The sequence below is a fragment of the Diachasma alloeum genome, unplaced genomic scaffold (genome assembly GCF_001412515.2).
Source record: "Diachasma alloeum isolate Michigan unplaced genomic scaffold, Dall2.0 Dall_scaffold_00194, whole genome shotgun sequence".
NCBI classification, from domain to species: Eukaryota; Metazoa; Arthropoda; class Insecta; order Hymenoptera; family Braconidae; genus Diachasma; species Diachasma alloeum.
The window spans coordinates 924,415-947,884 of NW_021680359.1; the positions used below are offsets into that span (position 1 = coordinate 924,415).

Below are 23,470 nucleotides of genomic sequence, written 5' to 3' on the forward strand. Positions count from 1 at the left end.
TACCCCATTGCTATTATCTTCACGAACAAGGAGAATTGCTCGCAGTCTGAGAAACAGTATTCTTAATTGAGTGATATTAGTCCTTTATTTAAGCAAATTTTTCCTAATTCACCAAAAATCTCCGTGCGAAAGTACCAGCAGTTAATAATGAATTTGAAAATCCTGAGATGTACCTATATATCTTGTCATGTTTTCCTTCACTCAAATCTCTCATTCTTTCTCCTTATCTAACGTATTACCATGAGTTCACGCGACGTTTAGCGGACAGTAGGTAGCCATGGGACTTGGCCCCATGGAAACACGTCACACTGAGCATTATGACCCCCCTGACCCCCCTCAAAAATAGAGAGACTGTAGGCAAGAGTAGAGTAAGGATAATGGGATTATCGGATGATCCGGTAAGCTGTTTGGAGGCCCTGTCTACTGGAATATTTCTGGCTGGGATGGGCCATGGGGACTGCCAGAGAAGGAGAAAAAAAAATATAGTGTCTGCATGGACTCCGGGATAAACGGCCGCTCGTGTCATGGATCATGGACAGCCTTGGAAAAGCTCTACTTTGCTATCCTCTTAAAGGAAACATCTTCCTGCCAGAAGCCAGGGGCCTGTAATAAATATTTTAACGACTCTTGTGATTACAGTAATTGCACGGCTTGCGCAATAACGACTTCAAAGAGCAGAATCAAAATCATTTGAGCAAGAAAAATCATTTTAAACGATTTAACGGATACACTGTTAAGAATTGTTGTCTGAATTTTCCGTGCCAAATTCCGGAAATTGTTATCGTATTGCAATTCCACTGTAATTTCAGGAAATCTTGTCATTGAAAATTTAGAATTTGGTGGAAAAATCAAAGAGAACTGTAAATTTCGGTTCCATTGTTCCCTGAAAATGACTAGAAAACTAGAAAATTCGGGTAAATATATTCTTGACTTTTCAGGACAGTGACACTGAATGAGATTTCGGGGGAAGAAAATCAGGAAATTTCAGATTTCACTGAAAGTTCAATGCAATTTGACACTTTATGTCGCTTAAAATTCTTGAATTTTACTGAATTTTCAGTGAAACTTGAAATTTCATCATCCCCCCCCCCTGCAAATTGCATTCAGTGTCACTGTTCTGAAAATTGGTACTCAACTGTCCATGGAATTTCATTTTTTTTCTAACACTGTGCGAAGTGGTGCCTGTACCGCTCACCTAAGGAATAGCGATAATTTTCGCATCCCAAATCATGTTTTCGAATGAAATTTATAGTCGCATAACATTCCTTGGCTACTCAGCTAGATATTTAGAGGTCTTGGATCCTCAATTCTCATTTCAATTGCAATAAATTGTCAAAAAATGACGGGAATTGAGTGAGCGGTATTAGCCACATGCAGCTGATCCCGCTCGGTTTGATTCCTATATCGCTCAGTACCTAAACTCTAGTCAATAGCTGTCAAAATAAACAAATCTCCGATGTTGAATAATTCAATAAAATGAATGGAATTCCGATTTTATTAAATAAATTACAATACATAAACCCAAAATTAAAAGTACTGAACGGCACTTGGAATATTTTGCAGCTTTATATAACGATACGCCTTTGTTTACTACATCAATGGCTTCATTAATATATTTTTCAGTCAATTTACCCTTCTGTTATTCCTTTTCTATCCCTTAACACGTCATTCTGAAAATATTGATGTAAAATAGTGTATTAACGGCTTATATAGAATGTCAGAGCCTTTCGCATTTTTAAATTCTTCTTTAATAATCCGAAAATGTCTCTCAAAATGAAGTTTGATAAGAGGAAAGACTCATTATGTTGTGCTTACATGATTTTGCACAGCCACAAGCAATTGCATACGTGAGCTGTCAGGTATTGAGTGGTACTGGCCGCAAACCGAGCAATATTAGCCACACTGTGTCGGTATTGGCGACATCGCCCAAATTGGAGAAAATATTCTCTAATTATTACTTGAAAGATGAAAAAGGAAAAGTTCGGTGTCGAATTATGTGAAAAAGAATTACAAAGCAATTGATCATAATTTTATGTGATGATAAAATATATACCTGAATTGAGTATATTTTATACCGGAACCAAGTATATGCATAAACCTGAATCAAGTATAAAATATACTTAAATCAAGTATATTTTATACTCGAATGGAGGATGGGTATTACAATTCGAGGATGATTGTTTCGTATTAGATCGGGTTGTATCGATTCAGTAGCGAAATGGTAAAAGGGTTTAAGTCGACTTATCTCCCAGTTGAGTTTTTGAGGAATTTTTCCGAATCTAAGGGAGATAGCGAAATTTTCGTAATTACATTTATTGTAGCATTCAATCGGCTCCACAAAAATGGTTATAATAAAAATTTCGCTATCTCCCTTAGATTCCGAGAAATTGATTGAAAACTGGTCAATAGTCAAAATTGACTTGTACCGTTTAACCACTTCGCTATTGAATTAAGTACATTTTATTTTTGCTTCAGGTTTATGCATATACTTGATTCTAGTATAAAATATACTCAATTCAGGTTTTTTTCAGGTCCACTAATATGGGAGTTCTCAAATTGAGTGAGAGACAGTGTTGGAAAAATAAGTAGTTGTGGAGAAAATCAGGTGAGCGGTATTGAATGCTGAGCGGGTGCAGGCATCGCCTCTCAGAATCGAATATCACGTATATTGTTATTCCCTGTGACCTCACCCCTTTGTCTCTATCGAGATAAATCCAAAGTTCCTGAAAAAGAGGGTGAAGTGTGCAGCAGCCAGAGAGGGAACTGTTGTATTGGTATGAGGGACTGTGGAAGGAGGAACCTTTTGCATCGTATACTGTGCCCACCATGGATGCACGCATCGACATGGTTTCGATAACAAACGCCACACCTCCCCGTCCCCCTCAGCAGCAGTTGTATACGTATTTACATGCTGCATAAATAAATGGAAATTGCTAACTGCTGTAACGCCCGACTGCTCCCTTTTCCACTCTCGCGTCCACTCTGAAATTATACCTCAACGCCATCTACGTATGTACCCAACTGTGATGGGTTGAAAACGGAGTACCAGGGGTGGTGAGAGGCAAGGAGAAGGGAAAGAGGAATGTGATAGTGGATCGGATACAAACAATCGGTGAAATCGTTTTCCATTCCCATAGACGATTTTAACGGATTTACGGGAATTCCAATCGATTAATGTCCTTCCCCTCGTACCGCTCATCCCCATAGTGAATCTCAAATATTTGCGCAGTGGAATAGCTCTGACGCATGAAATTTGATCAACTTTAATTGATCAAAGGCGGGGGGGGGGGTAATAAATAGCAAATTTTCATAAATGTTTCATGGGTTCAAAATCATCAGCTTATAGCGTTTTTTATGCTGAATATGTTCTCTTTCCAGAAAAAGCTCCCTCTCCCTCTTCAAGTGCCTTATCAACTCTGGTACATGCATACCACTCCACCACTTGTCCCAGACTGGCCATTTGTCACGGTTAAGACTCCACTGTTGCACGAAGACAACGAAGCTTCCACATCGATCGGAAGAACGCAAAATAGGAAGGAGAAACAAGACGATATTTTTAGAGGAATTTTTAAATTTTTCAATCGAAAAATGACCGATTGATGAACGGGAGAGCGGTGTTGAAGGAGGCATAGAAGGCGGGGAGATTGTGACATCTAGGAGAAAAGAAGATTAAGTTGCGCGAGAAAGTTAGGTAAGGTGTATACTCGCCCGGATGAAAGTACCGCTGTAGGAAAGGGGTAGTCTGCTCTGGTGGCTTGCCTCTCCATCTCATTTCCATAGCGACAATCCTAGAAGCACGTTTTCCAATTAACCCGCGCACCGTATAATTAACTCGCTTACAGGGCTGAAACCCTAGAGGAGATAGTTTTTGTTGGCCAAAAAAAAAGAGAGAAGAGTTGAGATTCCCTGCTTGAATTTATAAAAATTCCAATATTGGCTTTGGTATACGTATGAAAATTAGAAGGATGGTCGAACGCTCTAGTAGAAGACCGAGGATTCGCTTTGACGGGTCTTTCCAAACGACAACTCTTCTGATGGTGTGCCAAGTGAAAAAAAAATAGAAGAAAAGGAGATGAGAACGGTTGGAACTAGTGGAGTTGTAAGGAAGGTCGGCAAAGAACTGGCAGGAACGATCGCAAATACTCGGAGTCAACCCTATCGACTTTCAACTTCTGGCCAGAAGCTCTTGCTCGATTGATTATTTAAGTCTCTCTCGGCTGTCTCTACTGGACTACTGTGGAAAACTCGTTCTACGATTTTTTTTGCCGGTGCTGTTGAAAGCACGTTTCCACACGTGAAAAGAAATTTATTGGAGAACCTATTATTTACTTAAGCGCGGAGGGGCGGGGAAATACCTTTGCTGCAAAAAATAATATGTTTTAGAGTCAATTGTTTCTAATGAATCTAAAAATAGGATTCAATCAATGGCATACATTTTCACTGACTTCAGTGCTATTGAACTGAGCCATTATTTTTCCAGTTTCCATATATTCTTTCTCTCACGTATTTCACATTCCATATTTCCAAATGTACTGACAATTTCCTTCATCCCTTTTCTCTCCATATCGAGAGATTTTTTGGGTTGTTCCACCAGAAACAAATTGTTGGATATAAAAAAACGAATTGGTCAACGCCTGCTGCGGATATAAAAAAATGGACGACCTGCACTTTTATTTAAAAAGCCGTCTCGCAATGACTGGAGCAAGAGGGTAAAAGCGAGGAGAGACCCCACAGTATGTGACAGATGTCGACGATTTTTGTTGCCAGCACACGTTTCAACTGGTGGATTAATGGCCGCTCTCTCTCCTGATAAACACAGTCTGTGCGTCCCGGGCCGCCCAAGAAAAGTCATTCCACTGTTATTTCTCGTTTTACCACTCTCCCACATTTTCAGGTCAAAATAATACACTCGTTAAACCTGCCTGTTTAACCTAACTCATGGATTCATATACATATTTTTTATATTTATGAAATTCACCGGCTGATTGAACTCGTTTCCAACCGCAAATTCCCACCTCCTACGTGGAAGTGCACCTCCGCCACTGTTTGCCGAAGGTAGAGACACTCGCAGCAGGGAGAGAGAGGCTGAGAGAGACACGAGACTCTGTGGGTGTTCTTCCCCGGAATTAATTTCGAGGCTTCCAACCTTCGAGCCTCCACTTTGCTCCGTTTATCGTATCACTTAATACGAAAACGTATTGGACTTTGCCGGTAATAATGGCAAGTACACTTAACGCTTCCCCGGGACACATTTTATCTCCACTATTGATTGAAAACCACAAGCGAAGAGCACTCGGTAAACACAGACTCATCCACACTCCACCCCGCGCACTCCTAACTCTTCAATTCTCCACCTGATTCTGGGGAGAATAAACTTTTTAAAAAATGAGCTTTGTTAATGTTTGCGAATTCATAGCACCAGGGACACCGGAGAGTGGAAACTAGAAAAGGGAGCACAATGTACTTCAGTTTAGTCACTCGTGCCAGACGATATTATACACTTAACTCGACGAGGTGGAGAGTTGACCAGGGGCGGGAAGCACGGATTATGCTCACAAGCCCTCCACTACTCTTCCTCCACCGCATCACTCCACCCCTCTCATCCAGCGTCTTTCCCTCTTCGCTCAAATGCATATTCATGATACGCCCAAACCAATATTTATAACTGCTAGAAGCATAATGGCTCGAGCAATACCAGTGAGAGCAACTCTACAACCCTCGAAGTAACGATAACGTCCTATGTCGGTTTAAACACAGCTCGCCTAGTCTTAGGATGCTGGATCACTAGCTTTGAACCATTTAGTTTAAGAGATATTATGGTACCATGCGATGGATATACGGATTGCTTTCCTGTTGAGAATGTTGTGCACCTCCGATGAAGTATCGTACCCGGCGTGGGCGAGGGACTTATGATTATGGTAAGTTCTAGGGTTTAAGGGCTAAATCGTGGCAATAGTGAATGGGCATATTAATATGGGAGTTTATTACTTGATCATAATAGCTGTCTCATCTCACTGATTACATTGAGTTACGACTGTTGCACGCGTTGGAATCCAATTCAGGTGTGATCTATATACATACCCAAATGGCTCCCTATATAAAGCATTGATTGTTTGCGTTTCGTCACGTAGTCAGCAACATCCAGTTACGCTGTATATTGTATGGCTACGTACAATATATACTTATGTTATACCTTAATTACTTTGCGTTTTTTGGATGTTGTGGTCGCTGATGGAACGTTGAAGTCTCTGTCCGTCTCGTCACCCTTATCACCGAGCTCTATCTGTCTTAAAGTTTCATCGAAATCTTCTTCATCTCTGTCGAAAACGTAATTTCCCAAGTCCGTGGCAATTCCACCTTGTTGAACTTGAAAAAAAAATGAAACGAAAATTGATGGGATGGCATTCAAAAAATTCTGAATTCTAGAAAGAGACATTCTTCATTTTATTCGAATAATTCGAAAATTCATGGTTTGTAGTGACGTACTTCGTTTGAATAACTTTGTTTTTTCTTTATTTTTCGCTTCTTGTACGCCAAGGAGGATCCAGGTCCCTGTATCAATAATTCTATCCAAACACCCACTTCGTCCTTTTTCCTGGTGGAGAGTCAGTAGCGTCTTTACTGTTTGGTTTCTTAGAATACTCACTTGTTTTTGCTGAGCAATATCAAATAGGCCGTCCAGCTTGCATTTAAAATTCATCTCTTGTACTTGATAATTGTCTTTTTTTTTCAGAGTACCAAACTTGAGGTTAGTTTTGTACTCTTGCACTAACTTTTCCATCTTTTTGACCGTGTGAGCCTAGTGGATGACGGGAATCTCGGCATACTCGCAAAACATCATACACTTTTGCCAAACACACTTCAAAGCTTCGCGAACAGTGAGTTTTGGCGTACTATGTCGTGTATAATAGAAGTAACATTTTAGAATCCGCCTGTTCGAAGGCAACTGGTTACCACAAATTTCAAGAGTTACATTACCGACTAATGAAACCATTGTATTTTATCGCGTTTCCGGCAAATTCGTGTATTTTTATCCAAAAATATTTACTGTAAGGGAAATAATACAGTGGCGATTACTGTGATGTCGACAGTTTGCAAGTCTTGTTCTAACTGACCTCTAATACATAAAAGAAAATTGTCAGGAGGTATTTCATTAGAAGGACAAAGTAGGTGGGGAGCTTCATCTCTAAACCTAAATGACAAATGGACCAGTTTGGTCTGTCGCCTAATTTCTCGAATAGTTATGATAAGTCATTAAGGTTTGCCCGAGCCTCAGGTAATATTCGTATACTATTTGACTAAATGACTCCCAATAAATATCCACAAATTCTTTACTTTGAGGAAAAATTCTTGGAATTTAGTACTACGTTGAATGCAGAAATTCAGACTACACAGGTACACCCATCAATAAATCCGATCTCGTTGAAGGGAAATTCTACAGAAAATGAAATAAACTATTTTGAAGCAGTCTCTGCGAATCGTTTTAGAGAGAGGAAAAATTATCTCTGCAAATAATCTTGTTTCATTAAATAATCTTGTTTCGTTGTACTATTATAAGCAAAACAAACAGAAGTAAAGAATAGGGTAAAACTGAGGAAAGAGTGCCAGAGTTTTCGCGTCTGCGACATACCCAAATTTGTTTCTGTCATTTTGCGAAAGTCATTGTAGCCACCTCGATTTTTTCTGATCGGGAGTTCTTCTTTACGGTGGCAATTTTTTTTTTAATCAAACGTATTATTTCTTCGCTCCTTGCCAATTCAGAATATGATGTTCCGCTTTAAAATAATCTATTGAAGATAGAATAACAATGCTGGCATCTAAAAATTAAGGAAGATAATTATTAAAATTCACTACTCATTGTTTGAAAAAAAAAATCAGAAAAATTATTATCCGTTTTTCAAAAGCTCGGTAGAAAGGTAGTTCCAGTTAGTTCGGTCGAGCGGGCCGAGCAGAATTGTGAATTACTGCTTGAAAAAATTTCCAGTACCACGGAGGGGCACTCGCTACCTGACGCAGACCGTCCTAAAGCCATTTGACTTTTCACCATACCTCATAACTACGAACTGCCACTAAGTCAAATATTTTCGTGAAACTTTGAATGGTTTATGCTGCCCTAAAAACGTCTCAAAAAATCCGAAAAAAATTATATTGTCTTTCCACATGGTCTACATCTTTTGCATATATGCACGAAGTGAATTTCATAAGAGATCACTACGAGAGGCTGGTTACTAAATATTTAACAATAATGCAGTGAACCATGAAAAATAATTTCAAGTACACGGAGGAAAAATAGTACATTACGTTACAAGTGTGAAAAAGGGAGAATATTTCTTTTAATATTTGAGCAAAACAATTTAGTTTTTAATATAGACGTACTACGTGGAGGGAAAAATATTACAATTTTTGGAGTGAAATTTTGAGAAAAATTCTGGTGCTACTCCATAATTGAAGCGCCAAATCTCGCTACTATAATTAATATTACATACTGCATGAAACCTTTCGTTTACTCGTAAACGAAAAGTCGAAACTAGTAAACGGAAAATGGCACAGTTTGGCACTCGCTGAACGTAACATCACTAACAAAAAATATAGTTCGGATACACGTGCGACGGGGTGTTTTAATTCGTGTGATTGGCAGCCCTCGGCTTCGCCTCGAGCCGCCAACTTAACACTCGTTACCACCCCGTCGCACTTGTATCAAAATATAACATTAAAAATAGAAGAGGTTTAAATTTTTCCTCCAGGGGACGATTTTGCAATGATGTAATGCGTTTGAATAAAAAAAATATATTTCCTCAATTTCTTAGGGCTTGAGAATGCTAGAATTTTCAAACAAATTTTAAAATATTGAGGAGGTTCGAAAATTACCTTGTGGGGTACTAGTTAATGATGAACTTGAAAAAGAAAAATTATTGACCTCAATTTCTTGGGTCGCGGAGGAGGAGGATGCATACTGGTGATACCAATACGCATGTAGCTAGAATTTTTACACAAATTTAAAATGTTGAGGAGGTTTGAAAATTACCATGTGCGGTCGGAATTAAAGATGAAGTGAGAAAAGAACAATTGTTTTCTTTTTTTTGTGACGCAGGGCAGATGGGGTGGGGGCGGGGGTGATTCCAGTACACATGCAGTTAGAATTTTCAAACAAATTTTAAGAAATTGAAGAGGATTGAAACCTCCTCAGTTACACTGAGGGGTACAACAACCAATGACGCAATCTTTTGAAACAAAAAAATTTTTTTCTGAACATCGACGAGCTCCTACGACGGCGGCCCACTCTGGCCGAGGTTTTGTTGAACGAGCATAGGAATAATTGTGGAGCGGAACAGGAACAATTCAATGTTCGCATAATAAAATTACCAAGACTTATTATATTAAGTGCAGGGGCCACCGTTAATTTTTCAGAGAATCAACAATAGATAATTTTTCCCGTGCCGTCGTAGAACTTTTCTTTTTTTTAATTCATGAGGTCATATGAATAATTCTCACCCACATTCAGAATTTTTTCGGTGCTCCCCTAGAATAACTCCGGAATAGGTCAATTGTATCTCGTTTTGTGATACTCAACACATGAATTTTCCTAGGATTTTTTTCTCCTATTATAGTATTATAGAATTGATTTAAAAATACGAGAAGCTAGGGTTTTTGTAATGAGACATTAACTATGAAGAGAAATTATTGCAAACTCTTCTGATTGGCTCGAGGGTTCAAATTTTCTAACGATGGAAATGGAGCGTTCTATTGTTCAATGGCGTCGGCCGGAGAGAAGCATTGGAAATTAATTGTGTCCACGTGGATACTAGGAAAGAAGGTACGGGAATTTGTCAATCCTTGAAATCAATGGGGACTTAAAAAACCGAATCGTTAGGGACTGATGATAGCAATAATCATAAAAGTGGGAGAATGGCTTTTATATTTGTAGCCATAAACCAACTCAAATGTGACAACTGTTTTGAGTGCAGGGATTAGTGCGGATTTTAGTATCGACAAGCGATGATTAAAATTTTTGAAATTCGGAAAAATATCGACTGTAATAAAATATTTGCTAGAGAGAATAGTTCAACCGTAATAGCAATCTTTGTTGGAAACAGATCTCAACGGTACTAACAGTAACAAAACACGGGAAAAATTCGAGCATTGTTAACAAGAGACAAGGGATTACAAATATTTTACCGAACATCCGTAATAAAGTGATTCACCCGTGAATAAATAAAATTCCCAGAAATTTTGGAATAGTTAATTCCCTGAGAATTGTAAATTTATTATTTTTGGAGTAAGAAATAAATTATTCAAGAAAAAAACCTTTCTGCGTCAGAACATTTGAAAAAGTAATTTTTCAATCGAATCGCAATCTGTTATCGGAAACGGGTAGATTTGTGGCTGTGAATCGACACGTATGAAAAAATTCAATAGAAAACCTAGCGAATTCGCTAGAAAATTCTGTAAGATTTTTGTAGGAATTCTATTGAAATATTGTATTTGTTTTTTGCGCCAATTCTATTGGATATTCGATATGAAAAAATCAATAGATTTCAAATTTCTGTTTGAATTTTTCTCTTGAGACTTTTCCTTAAGAATGCTTAAGCATCAATTTTCTACATTTTTTCCATTAGGATTCTGCAATGCAAAACAAAATAAAATCCAGCGGAAAAAAACTTGGAAAATTTGTGCTCAATCATTCTAATAGAAAAAATCTAAGAGAAAATTTCAAACAGAAATTCGAAATTTATTAACTGTTTCTCATTGAATATGCAATAAAATCGGCGCAAAAAACAAATAGAAATTTTCAATAGAATTCCAATAAAAATCCTATAGAAACCCCATAGAATTCCAATAAAATTTCCTAGCGAATTCGCTAGGTTTTCTATTGAATTTTTTAATGCATAGGAGTGCTGGCTCGATTTGAATCTAACAGGTAATTTACGACATTTCTTCTTCACCCCACTTGAAATGGGTAGAAAATTTACTAAAATCTAGTCAAGAGCGTATTTGATGAGTGTCACACAGATCTCGCCTTTAACTCGCCCTGCAAACCTGCCAAGTCGAGGAATATGCCCGTTTTCAACTCACGCATTAATATACCATCGTCTATGTCAAAGAAAATGTCTATATGAGTGTGGGGATATAACTGTGTGTTACTGTCAGTATATGCGACCCAGATTTCTGGTCAATGACCTCTCACGCACCAATGAAGCGATCGAGTCTGTCAATGACACAGCCGAATTGTCTTCAGGCAACCAATAGCTGATTAGATTTCGAACCAGAATGATTCAGCTGTTTCTCAATTACTTGAATCAAACTTCAAAAAAAAATGTCATCGGGCTATTGTTTGATAATTTCATAGAAGAATGACTCTCAAAAGCTACTCATGTGAAGTTTAGAATGTACATCTGGAGTTGCACATTCCAAACAATTTATTTAGTTCTTGCTCAGAATTGCAGTTCGTGCTCACTTCAGCTCATTCTACAGCAACGCACTGATTCTCTTTCATTCCTACCCATTTTCCCTTGGTAGGAAGGTTCCGGAACAATTCGTCAAATCCAATTGTTGCGCAACTCAATAAACAGTTAATTACTTCTTCCCATTCCTTATGTTTTTTTACCCAACCTTTTTTTTCCAACTTCATCTTATTTCTCAGCACTCATACGTGCGTTACAAGCCCATTGGCGATAAAAAATTATTTACGATCACCCTCATGACACCCTCTACCCCGCCTTTCCCTGCCTTCTCCTACCACCCCTCACCAGTTCCTCCTACATCAACCGTCTCCACTGAAACTATAAAAACTTTGGTATAGAGTCGTAGTTTACAGTCTGCTAAATGCAACGCCATGAAACCATTCTGTGTATGCGTCTTATTGGTACATGTGCTGGTTGAAAGGCAAGGTTGAAGAGAGGAAGAAAAAACGAAACAAACTCGCGGTAATTTTACGGTTGAAAGCTGCCGAATAGAACTATCCATCTACTTAGAACAATAAAAAAACCCTTATAATTTGGTACAAATTATTTTACCCCAGCTATTTTCCACACATCCGTCATCACTCTTTGCATCAACTTCCTCCCCTCTTCAATATTTTGCTCACAATTCTTCCGCCTCCATTCGATTCTTTCTCATATCGATTTTCCGCTGCATTGAGCTCCGAGGGAAAAAATATGAGCGTAAGAAAAGGATAATGCGTGTGAAGTGCATCTTTTTTTCCCCCTTCCATTTCTTTATGTCAGTGAGGATGAGAAATGTAGGAAGAAGTAATCCCCCATTGCGAAACGATCCTGTGCGCACCCAAGGAGCTCGAGGAACGAGCTTTTTATTTCTTGGCCGCGTTTTACGGCAGTCTTGTATCCACGCTTATCTGGGCCCTTCCAACCCACCCTCTCCTCTCCCTTTCTCGCCCTTTTCACCTCGTACTTCGCTTTCTTCTGCCATCCGTCCTTTACGAGCTTCAGCGGGTGCGGATCGTCAGGACATGCGGCAAGATTTATAAAATAAATAAATAAATAAAAAGTTTAAGGACAACTTGGATTCAAGAGAGTTATTTCATCACTCCCCCTCTCGTCACCACCTCAGTATGGCATCGACACCCTGTTCCAGCCCAAGACCACAGAAAGTCATAAAGATGAATGGAAGAATGTTTTGCGTCGTGGAGAATATTTTTTTTATCACTTCAATCTTTGCTCCTGACACGACTCATAACGTACTGTAGTGCTATATGTACTACAATGATTCAGAGCACAATGCATTGCCAATGAAATGCACATCTGCGATAAACTCATTAGACTCGTGAAATTCAATTACACGTAATTAAATACACCGTACCTCAAATGTACTTAGAAATTGGCATCTACGCAGTTGCACCCGAAATTCGTGCAAACGACTCGTCGACATTGTCGCCACCCTGCCAGCAGATGGTACACGCCGAATATTGGATAAAAGTTTTGTCTGAAAATAATTTCAAATCCAACCGTTGGTTCTGTCCCCCCTTCCCCCTCTTCCTTTCGCACTCTGACTTTCGTTTTTTTTCTATTTTATTTCATAGAAAGAAACTTTTACGACACTGTCGCGATACAGGTTTCATGTCCCAACGATGCTGGAGAATTCGATGACGCCATCTGCTATTTACTATGATTCCAAAGTGAGTGAAAAAAATGAAAGAAAACGAAGAAAGTAGGGGAGGCGATGGCTGTACCGCTCAGCATCCAATACCGATCACCTGATTTTCTCCACAATTACTTACTTTTCCCACACTGTCTCTTGCTCAATCTGAGAACTCCACAATTAGTGTGTATCTCTCATGAAAAATTCGGTTTTGTCACCCCTTTAAAGGCAGAAATACCGCCAGTACGTAAGGTTTTTCACAATGGTATAGCATTATCATCACATATAATTATGATCAATCGCTTTGTAATTCTTCTTCACATCATTTGACACCGAAATTTTCTTTTTTTTCATCTTTTAAGGAATAATTAGAGAATGTTTTCTCAAATTCGGGCGATGTCACCGATACCGCTCACACAGTGTGACTAATATCGCTCGGCTTGAGGCCAGTTCAGCTCAGTGTCTGACTGCTCACGTATGGAATTCAGTAGCGAAGTGGTAAAAGGAAATAAGTCAATTTTGACTATTGACCAGTTTTCAATCAATATCTCGGAATCTAAGGGAGGTAGCAAAATTTTTGTTATAACCTTTTTTGTGGAGCCGATAGAGTGCTACAATAAATGTATATTTGAAACACAACGAAAATTCCAGAACATTTTGGTCGACCATTGGCCTACTTCGACAATCTCCGGGACCCTTCGGGTCATCAGTCATAAGTGACCGAAACACGCGCGAATCAGTTTATGCTTAGCCTCTCACCGTACAAGTCTATCTCGAGCGGTACACCACTTCCCCACAGTGATGCCGCGGGACGAGACGAGACGAGAAACTGCATCGTTTTGTCTCGTTATCAGGAAACCATCTCTCTTCTCGTCTCGTATCGAAATATTGAGAGATTCTCGCGTCTCGTCTCGCCTTCTCTCGTCTCTATAATCCAATTTGCACGGAAAAAAATACGCAGAGAGGGGGAGGCTCTCTCGAATCTCGTCTCGCCTCTCGTTTCTTTAGTTCTCGACCGGCTTTTCTCGTCTCGTCTCGTTTCTGTCATTGTCTCGAATGACTCTTCTCGTCTTGTCTCGTCATGTCTCTCGTCTCGTTTGTCTCGTCTCATCTCGTTTCTCTGGCATCTCGCAGCATCACTACTTTCCCAACAAGCGCCGGGAAAATCCAGTGCAGATGCAAGTGTAGAGTACAAACTATCCATTTCGATATTTTCATGTTCACAGGAGTAAGAAGTATATTTCAATATTGAATTCATTCAATGAGTTCGACAGAGGTCCCCTCCCCGCCCACAACCAAATAAACCCATCTCCCACCCGGGGGATTCCATCAAAGGGAAAACGTTACATTGAAATTTCAGGTAAATACATGGCAGTGTCTCTGCAGAGGAATCATGTAGGATTTCAAACCAACTGCCGACATATGGTGGTGAGGGATGGCAAAGACATAATTAATAATCACTGGGCGCGTCTGGAACTGTCTCTATTGGTGTTCTCCACTCCGACCCCCTCACTCCCTTGCCCCTCCTGACTCATCCAACGCCATATTGGTATACGAGATTCACTTTGAGTCAGCAGCCCCTGCCCCACTCCTTAATTTCGACAAGAAGTTCCAAAGCACTGTGTATGTGTACGCATCTAAGCGTCTCGTTTGACTCCATCGAGAGCGTAATCGAATTCACTTGACTTTACTATACGATCCCTTCCCCGACCCAACCCCACCCCCCTGTGCGCCTCTCTGCAACGCCGCCCGTCAACTTCTCAACCGAACTTCCCAATTTAAGGGTACAATCGAGTGCACAGTTATAAAGACACTCTAGATTAATTCACATTCATTCCTTCCATTATCGCAGATGGGTTTTGCGCCAAACTTTTGATTGACTCCGGTTGGTAAATGTGAATTTTCCTCTCTTTTCCGTCATTTTCTTCGCTCGCTCATGTGGTCTGAAACGTTATGTACCTTTAACCACTGACGAGTGACGTCCGACCTTTGCGTCATGTTTTTACTGTTCCACGACGGTATGTTTCAACGGTCCCTGACATGCACAGACGAGTAGCATTGCCCTCGTTTCGTGGGGAGGAAAAGGGTGAGGAAAGCCGTGTCCGTTACACTCTCTGATCTCTCTCACCGCAGACCGCTTACACTTCAGTAGGATTATTCGCGGTCTCATCCACTTGTTATAACGGTTTCCAAGGTTTTTTTATTTCGATGCTGAGTTTTTTTTATTTCGATGCTTAAGATTGATTTCAATTCGTGGTAATGTAGTTCAGTAGGATCTCTGGCTGTTCAGTTATTGATTCTTCTTCGGGGAAATTGGAGATATAAAAATGAAATTTGCTGGAGGGGAGGAGGTGGATAGCATCAAAGGGTTTCTATCGCTGGGACTATTACAAAGGTCAAAGGCCGAATATCAGAGTAGCCTGCGGTGATTTGGATGCCGCCTCAAATAAAAGGTCATGCGAAAATGGCCCGCCGGATATGGCAGAGTAAAAAGTTAGGCAGAGAGAGAGGGAAAGAGAGCGGGATAGAATGGGTAGGTAAGTTAATGGGAGGAGGGCAAACTATGCGGAAGGGAAGACTCGATTACACGTCACGAACAGCTGAGAGCCTATTTGGTCGCAATCGGTTTTTCATTACCAAAAAAAGGATGCGAAATTTTTTTTCAGCTAAGAGGAGAATAAAAAATGCATGGGGGGTAAGCTCTGATTTTTTGAATCTTCACCTCCGTTTAGAGAGGAATACTCTTTTTTATTAATAGAAAGTTAATTTTACTGTACTAATTTTTAAGGGGGGACCCAGGTGAAATTTGAAAATCTTCGATTGATGAAAATAACTATCGAGCGACTTTTGATATATCACGGGGTACTTGAGAAACTAAGAAAAATTTCGTAGTCCGCCCATTTTACCCCGTACGTCAGACGAAAACGTCGTTGTTCGTGTTTTTGGCTTTGAAATGGTCCTCGCACTACAATTTTCATTTGATTGAACCTTTTGTTTCCAAATGTTCGTGAGATTCCATATGGAAATAAACAGAAACAGGACTCTTCGTATGGAAATAAACAGAAAACTATTCGGAGGTGAATCTCCACACTGATTGTGAGAGAAAAATTTCTTAGTATGTAGAACATATTTACTTGAGAGAAGTAAATTATCTTCAATGGCTTAAATCTCGGAGTGATTTGGCTTCACGGGAAATCGAATAAATTCTCACTTATCACTATCGTTCCGCGTTACATCATGAATATATTACCTATCGAAACATTGGAAGGGCAAACTAAAATTATGAAAACGATAAATACTTGAAGATTGACGATTCTTCTACCCGCTTTGAGTGAGTTCATGTGCGACAAAATCATAATTAAGTACAAGAATATATTAAGGTAATCCCAAGATAATACCACCCAAAAGTTAGTCACGATGAATTTCCGGAAAAAATTCTAAATGACTTAATTTCTTGCACTTTCATAAGTTATTAAGTTTTTCCATCATCAAATGTTGTTGATGAAGGCAACAATGACTATTTGAATCAAATAAGAAATCGCCCTACGGGGCTAGCGCACAGCGGTGGTGGGCAGGCTTAGCTTTGGGAAGCTAAGCAGCGCTGAGCGTGGTCACTAGATGGATGGGTGACCGCGCGGGAGAACACCTCCGGGAAGAAACATTGTTTGGAAAAACTGGAAAGAGCATTTTGGGAAAAAACAAATATGCGGAAATAAAAAAACGGGATGAAGGAATAAGAAAAACCAGGAGGTATACGGTGAAATGGAATGACAAAAAAAAATCAAATAAGAAATGATTTCACGAAATTTCCATTTTTTAGACTTGAATATCGCAGAAACTAGGGGAGGGTAGGGCAAAACGGACCACTGACAGAAAATTGGTTATTTTTGTTTTTTTCCCCCTTCAAATCAAGAACACTAAATGTGTTGAATTAAAAGTGAATTTCAGGATCATAACCATCACAGGGATTTTATAGACAACAAGTGTCGTTGAACCGCAATTTGATCAGATTCGCTAATCACCTCAAACCACAAAGGATTTTAAATTTTTGTTTCTGCTTCCATTCGAAAGCAAAAACTATCAAAAAAATCAAAAAATTATCAATTTTCTGTCAGTGGTCCGTTTTGTCCTACCCTCCCCTATGTACTATAGAATTTTACAAAAAATTCACCATATTCAGAATTTATCAATCTACAACGGATTCTTTTTTTAAGAACATCGTTAGCACCGTTTTCTTATAAGATGGAAAAATTGAGGACGGGGGGACCCATAATAATCTCCGTTTGGCCTATGCCTCGTATACTAGAAGTCCTCATTTAATTATTTATTATCTCCTAAACTGTGTAAAACAGCTAGTTAAAATTTTTTCACTAGCTGGGGAACATTGTAAACATTATCTATGAAAAATATGGGGATAATCGTGAGAAAAACCGGTTTTCTAGGGATATACCTTAAAGCATGAGACCTTTCCTGGGCCACGTAAATTCAGACGGCTGGGAAAATTAAGGATATCCAAATACTTTGGCTATTTTTTCTCCAGAGAAATGCTTTTCAACTTTTGTAGACAAACATCAGATCTTTCATTTGAGCCCCATTTGACCCTAAGTTTCTGGACTTTATTATACGATAATTTTATTATCTAAACCTTGCAGGCCTGGATTTGAATCTCGATATTGAACCGTTGGAAAACATTTTTTTAAAAGCTGAAAAAAATAGTAAGTTTACTTTTGAAGGTACATTGATCACATAATTGAAAAATTGCATTTTTGAAAATTACGAGCATTTTATATAAATTGGTTATAAACAATCAATTTCCCACCATAAAAATCATTTGTTCGGAATCACAACAAATTTATTCATGTTTAGAATTTTACCAGAAATTGATTTCATGCCTAAAAAAATTAGATTTCCGAAAGTTTAAGCAATTCCAATTATTTATTTATAAACAACGAATGTTAAAAAATAATAAATCTGTGCAAAATGTAATTTTAATGATGCTGAATCTTCACGATTTTTTTCAAATTTTTCTCGCGCAATTTAATTGGCAAATTTGATTGAAAATGGTTGAACCTATAATGTGGTCTGTACCAAACTGTAATAGCTATTTTCGTCACAAGGCCGAAATAGTATATTTCGTCACTAGGCCGAAAAAAACTTTTCTGGCGAATATGAGTTTGTAGCCCGAGCCGAAGGCGAGGGCTGCAATCATATGAGCTAGAAAAGTTTTTTTTGACCGTATGACGAACAGTATTTTTTGTTATGACGGCCGTAGACAGAGATTCACGGACGCGGAGCGTCCGTGAAGCGCTGCCTCACGGCCGGAATGACAAAAAGTTGTTTTCGGCCGAATGATGTACATAATTTTTCTTCACAATGTCCGCAGATGGTGTTTGCCGGACACGAAGTGTCCGAAAAACGTCTTTTTACGGACAGTGTAATGAAAAAGATACTTGTATATCCTTAAGCGATTCACAAAAAAATACTTGTTTCAAGTAAATATGCTTCAGACATTAGAAATTTTGTTCTCACTGCAATTTCGTTAGTGATAGAAATATTAATAGTATTCAATTTCTATTAGTCGTTTATCCCCGGGCGATCAAATAAACAAGTAGTTCTCTGAATCTTGATTCACAGGCAGACGAAAGTTATGTTTGCCTCTCCATTGATCCAGATTACTGAGACGTAGTTGGGAGATATACAGTCGAAAATTGACCAAGTAGCGACACCTGTGCTACTCCTCTTGAAACAGGTCAATAAATAGTTCAACAATTTAAAAGTTTTAATCGAGCGAATCCAAATTAGTCGCAAAAGTATTTAATATACTCTCACTTCCAAAGAAAAATCATCGGAATTAAAGGTTCATTTAAGAAATTAATTGAAACTGTCCAAGTGCTCGTCGGTAACGTGACAGCCCTGTTCAATTCCCTCTCAAGTTCTTATTCGCTCAAGGACTCTTCCTTCACTTCTTCCAGGGAGAAAGGAGCTAGACGCAATCTGAAATTGGATCCCATTGGATTCCAATACTTATGAAACTGCACGCTGTAATAAATCACTAATTCTCCATTCTTGGAGTGCTCTAATTGAATTTCACAGTGAATAAGTATCCTCAGATGATCCCCCAGATGCCAGCACTGACACTAAGACTTCATAAAATATTACCAGTCTCTAGTAAAATCCATCGTCACGATAGGAATAACATCAACAACGCGTAATTGACAATTCTCCAATATTGTGTTATGAAGAAATCTCGTTCCATTCAACGACACACATAACAAATGTAAGAACCTACCATGTATTGCGCTACAAAACCTCGAAGTAATCAATAAAGAGGGTGAAACGTATTCAGCAAGGCATTGCTCAATAATAAAAAGATAAAGGTGTATCACAATAGCCAATGATAGGTTTATAAATAAATTTCATCACAATGTCGAGTGAGAGTATTTCGATGAAGCAACCAATTCGAAGACTGGAAATACCTATAAGTAAATTCAACGATGTGGCGATACCACATCACCTGGATCTTCTGCGAAGACACAAAGATAATCTCAAAAAAGTGAGTATTGAAACGTCATTCAAAGATCATTCGAAAATTCTGTAAATGATTTTTCTCATGTGTTCATTTGCAAATCAAGTATGAGAGACTTCGCGATTGGGATAAAGTACAAAAGGAACAAGTTAATGCATCGAGATTAGTTAAACAATTGGAGCAACTATTGTACGAAATGGATACACTGAGGAGCCAAGTGGAAGACGGTGACATTGATAAGTTCGATAAACTTACAGCCAAGGCCAGGGCAAGCACGATCAACGCTATTCAAGAGTACCTAGGTAATTTTTAATTTTATCTGAAATTGTTCTCCAGGTTTAGCAACTAAAAATATTGGAAACAAGTGGGAAATGCTCCTGTATTGTATACAGTAAGTTATATTTGCTAACAAATTAGCGATATGCTTCCGAATGGTTATTTTGCACATCATTCCCTTCTATCATGCATAATTCATTGTTTATTTTATTTTATTAAATAGAATGAGGTTTCTTTCCAACTAATTCTATTAGATTTTCAACTTAGTTGAATGTTATCAGCAACAACAAATGAGGCAACTGATTTTCGAGAAAATCAAAAATTAAAAAAGCTAATCAATAAATTAAATTTTGGCTATCGATAGGGCTCAACAATACCTATATTTGAAAAAAAAAGATTCAAGTCCATCCATTCATTAGCGAACAATTGAAGAAAAACTTTACCACACATATACGTACGGACACGGTCTAAAAATTGCATTTTCGGAGTTTTTGGATCATAATGTGTCCATAATAGTACAAAAAATCCCAAACTTAAAGTTCAGCGATTACAATGCTTCTATTCGAAAGCAAAATTGACTCAATCATGTCTAACAAGATTTATCTGTTTCAAAACAAATCTGGTTAGAGTCTAATTATTGAAACTAAACTCAACTAAAGTAAACACAAGAAACTAAACTTAAGGATTCATTTGATTATTCTCAACATTCACAGATATGAAATTTGAACCTCCTCCAAAAACTCCCCCACATGAAAATGATCCAGAGAGTCCGGAACTTCATCATGGCGAGCGTTTCCTCCAGCTCCAGACTGAGGCAGAAGACCTAAAGAGACAGGAAGCCTGTCTTCATGCGTGGAATTCCTTGCAGGGTGAATTGCACCAACTACACCAGTTGTTCGTAGATTTCAATAAATTAATTCACGTGAGTCACTTCATTAAAATTCTTGATAAATATTTGGATGATTCAATAATCGTGCGAAAATTGCAGGATCAACGTGAGCATATCGACACCATAGAAGATAATATTGTTGAGACTGAGGAGAACGTCAAGGGTGGAACGAAATTCCTCCAAAAAGCTGCTAAATTGAAAGTTGCCACTTACCCCATTGCTGGAGCATTGCTGGGCACGTGTATAGGTGGACCCGTTGGTTTAATTGCTGGGTTAAAGCTCGGTGGTCTTACTGCTATTGGTTGTGGACTTTTAGGTAAATTAATTCTCACTACCACGTCACTAATGGTTTATGAATCACCACAATCACCAGATTCATCACATTTATAAATTTCCACATTTTTCCTCAAGTTTAATGTCTGGATTGCACTATCGCAATAGTACCCTCTTTCGTCAATTGAACATATCATAATTGAACTATATCCCATGTGAAATAATAATGCAATCACCACTATTTATTGGGTCGCCTTATTACTAACAATTTTAAAAAATCAGAAGCCGGTCGGTTCAGTTCCTAGTGGTAGGTGTTAGCAGAAATAGGTGTGACTAGGGTGTAACGGACAAAGCTGACCGGTCAATTTACCGTCATTTTACACGTAAATTACACGTCGCTGACCGAAGGCCAATTACTGACCATTTTTGGTCAGAAAACAAGTGACGGAATTTGGCGTCAGAATAATGACCAAAGAAAATTTTGACGGTCATTTTACATGTAGATAGAGCGCGACAAATATCGTTCATCTTATCACCGTGTTACTTCGAAATTCGTCCCCTGGGATGAGCCTTGGACCCCAGAGCTCTACAAATTTTAGTAAGAGATAGCCTGCTTTAGCCGTATGTTTGAGTTCTTTAATTAGTTCTTAAATGAGAAGATTTACGACATCTTTTATTCAATGAAAAATTTTACACAACTGTTTTTCTATAATTGAGCTTTATAGATTCTGTGATAATAATAAATAAGAAAAGTGCTACGAAACTTTTCTGATTTTTTTCCAATTCCATACTAAGGTTATAGTCACTAAATTTTCAATTTCCGTTTCGGCGTTATTCATAATTTTATTCAAATTTATAAAAAAAAAATCATGAAGAAAATGAAAAAAAAAAGACCGAGCATAAAAATGACGGTTAGATTAGATTTAGATAGACGATTTCTTAACACAAATGACAACGAGAAAAAATGACTCACAATTGGGTGAGTTAACGGTCAGTTTGCATCACGAGGTATGCGTCAAGTCAGAAATGGTTAGAAAACGGTAAATTTACAGCTGACTTGACGCATATAAAAAATTACCGTCATTTTGCATCCCTGAGTGTGACCCATCAGGGGTGAAACTCTAAAATTATTTCAATAATCATTACAGGATTCACAGGAGCCACGATTATGAAGAAAAAGCACTTGGAGAATCTCAATAAAACAGCAGACACCACTGAACTAAAACCCACGGGATCACAGAAAGGCCTCACCCCTTTGCAGGATAACTCCAAGCAAATGAAAAAAGATTTGTGACATTTGAGGAAACCTCAGCCGCACAACTTGAAATCATGTGGAATCCTCTAGCCTTCTTTAAAAATTGTTCATCTACTTTCATTGTTTTCAATCGATGAACAATCCAGAGTGTACACACAAGCCTGGAACTATCGACATCTCTGTGATTAATTATATGATATTTTACTACGGATTGTATACAACGAACTTGAAACGCTTAACTTAAAAAATTAAAAAATTAATATGAATTGTTTCAAGTGATTTATTACTCCCGCCTCGAATTCCAGTCGATAAAAAAGCGAGGTCTCACCAATCTGACGCCATCTTAAGGACTCTCCTTGTATCATAATAGTAGTTCAATTTCATTTTGTTCCATTACTCCAACGAGACAAATATCTAACCTCCCTGTCATTTCCAAAGTGAAAATTTTTCTCGGTATAATCAGCTGATCCATCAAACGGTGAGAATTTTTTATTTCTCTCATTAAAGAAGATCATTATAACATATTAAATGTGATAAATAATTCATATCATTCATAGATTTATTGTTCGCAATGGGTTCGATTTCGAGGGTCGTTGGAATTCCATTCGTTTTTCTCGCTTTCGGTGCTATCGTCTGGCGGTGGAATTATCTTCGTAGCCCAGAGTACGTAAACAAATGAATATAAAAATTAATGAGAAATAAACAACAATAACTTACCCATGTATCATTTTTTTCAGATGGTGGCAAGAGCATCATGAACAAATGAAAGCCCAGAAGCAAAATAAAACTTAGAAACAATGAATTCTTCTCCCTCTCCTTTCAAAGTAGTTCAAAATCATGAAATCCTACTTTTATTGTTATCTTATCTAGAATCAATGTTCCTTTTCACAAATATTTGGCAGTTTTCATTTATAATGGAAGAAAGAAAAATAAAAAATGGTATTGACTAGGAATGGGCGATGTTTGTCGATTAATCAAAAACCGCAATTTTTCATGCAAATACATCGATGTTTTTCGTTCGATGTTCTCCACGGCCGATTAATCGATTTTCGATTCTTTTTTCCAAACATTGAAACATTTCCAAACATATTTTTGAGTAAGCTAACAGATTTTTTCATTTTCTTATTATCAAATAATAATGTTGAAGTAATTGTTG

The 23,470-nt window shown here is 38.2% G+C and overlaps 1 protein-coding gene and 1 long non-coding RNA gene across 2 annotated transcripts; both read left to right on the forward strand.

Annotated features, from left to right (window-relative positions):
• Positions 1–19,266: 19,266 nt before the first annotated feature.
• Positions 19,267–22,580, forward strand: LOC107048495 (syntaxin-17). Its single transcript, XM_015271676.1, has 5 exons — positions 19,267–19,648; positions 19,728–19,923; positions 20,611–20,819; positions 20,886–21,102; positions 22,208–22,580. Exons 1-5 carry the CDS (start codon positions 19,520–19,522, stop codon positions 22,351–22,353), a joined length of 897 nt encoding a protein of 298 aa, XP_015127162.1. The 5' UTR covers positions 19,267–19,519; the 3' UTR covers positions 22,354–22,580.
• A 122-nt stretch (positions 22,581–22,702) lies between these two features.
• On the forward strand, positions 22,703–23,267 carry LOC107048500. Its single transcript, XR_001461683.1, has 3 exons — positions 22,703–22,792; positions 22,872–22,977; positions 23,052–23,267. It is a non-coding gene; the product is annotated as an uncharacterized LOC107048500 (long non-coding RNA).
• The last annotated feature ends 203 nt before the right edge of the window (positions 23,268–23,470 follow it).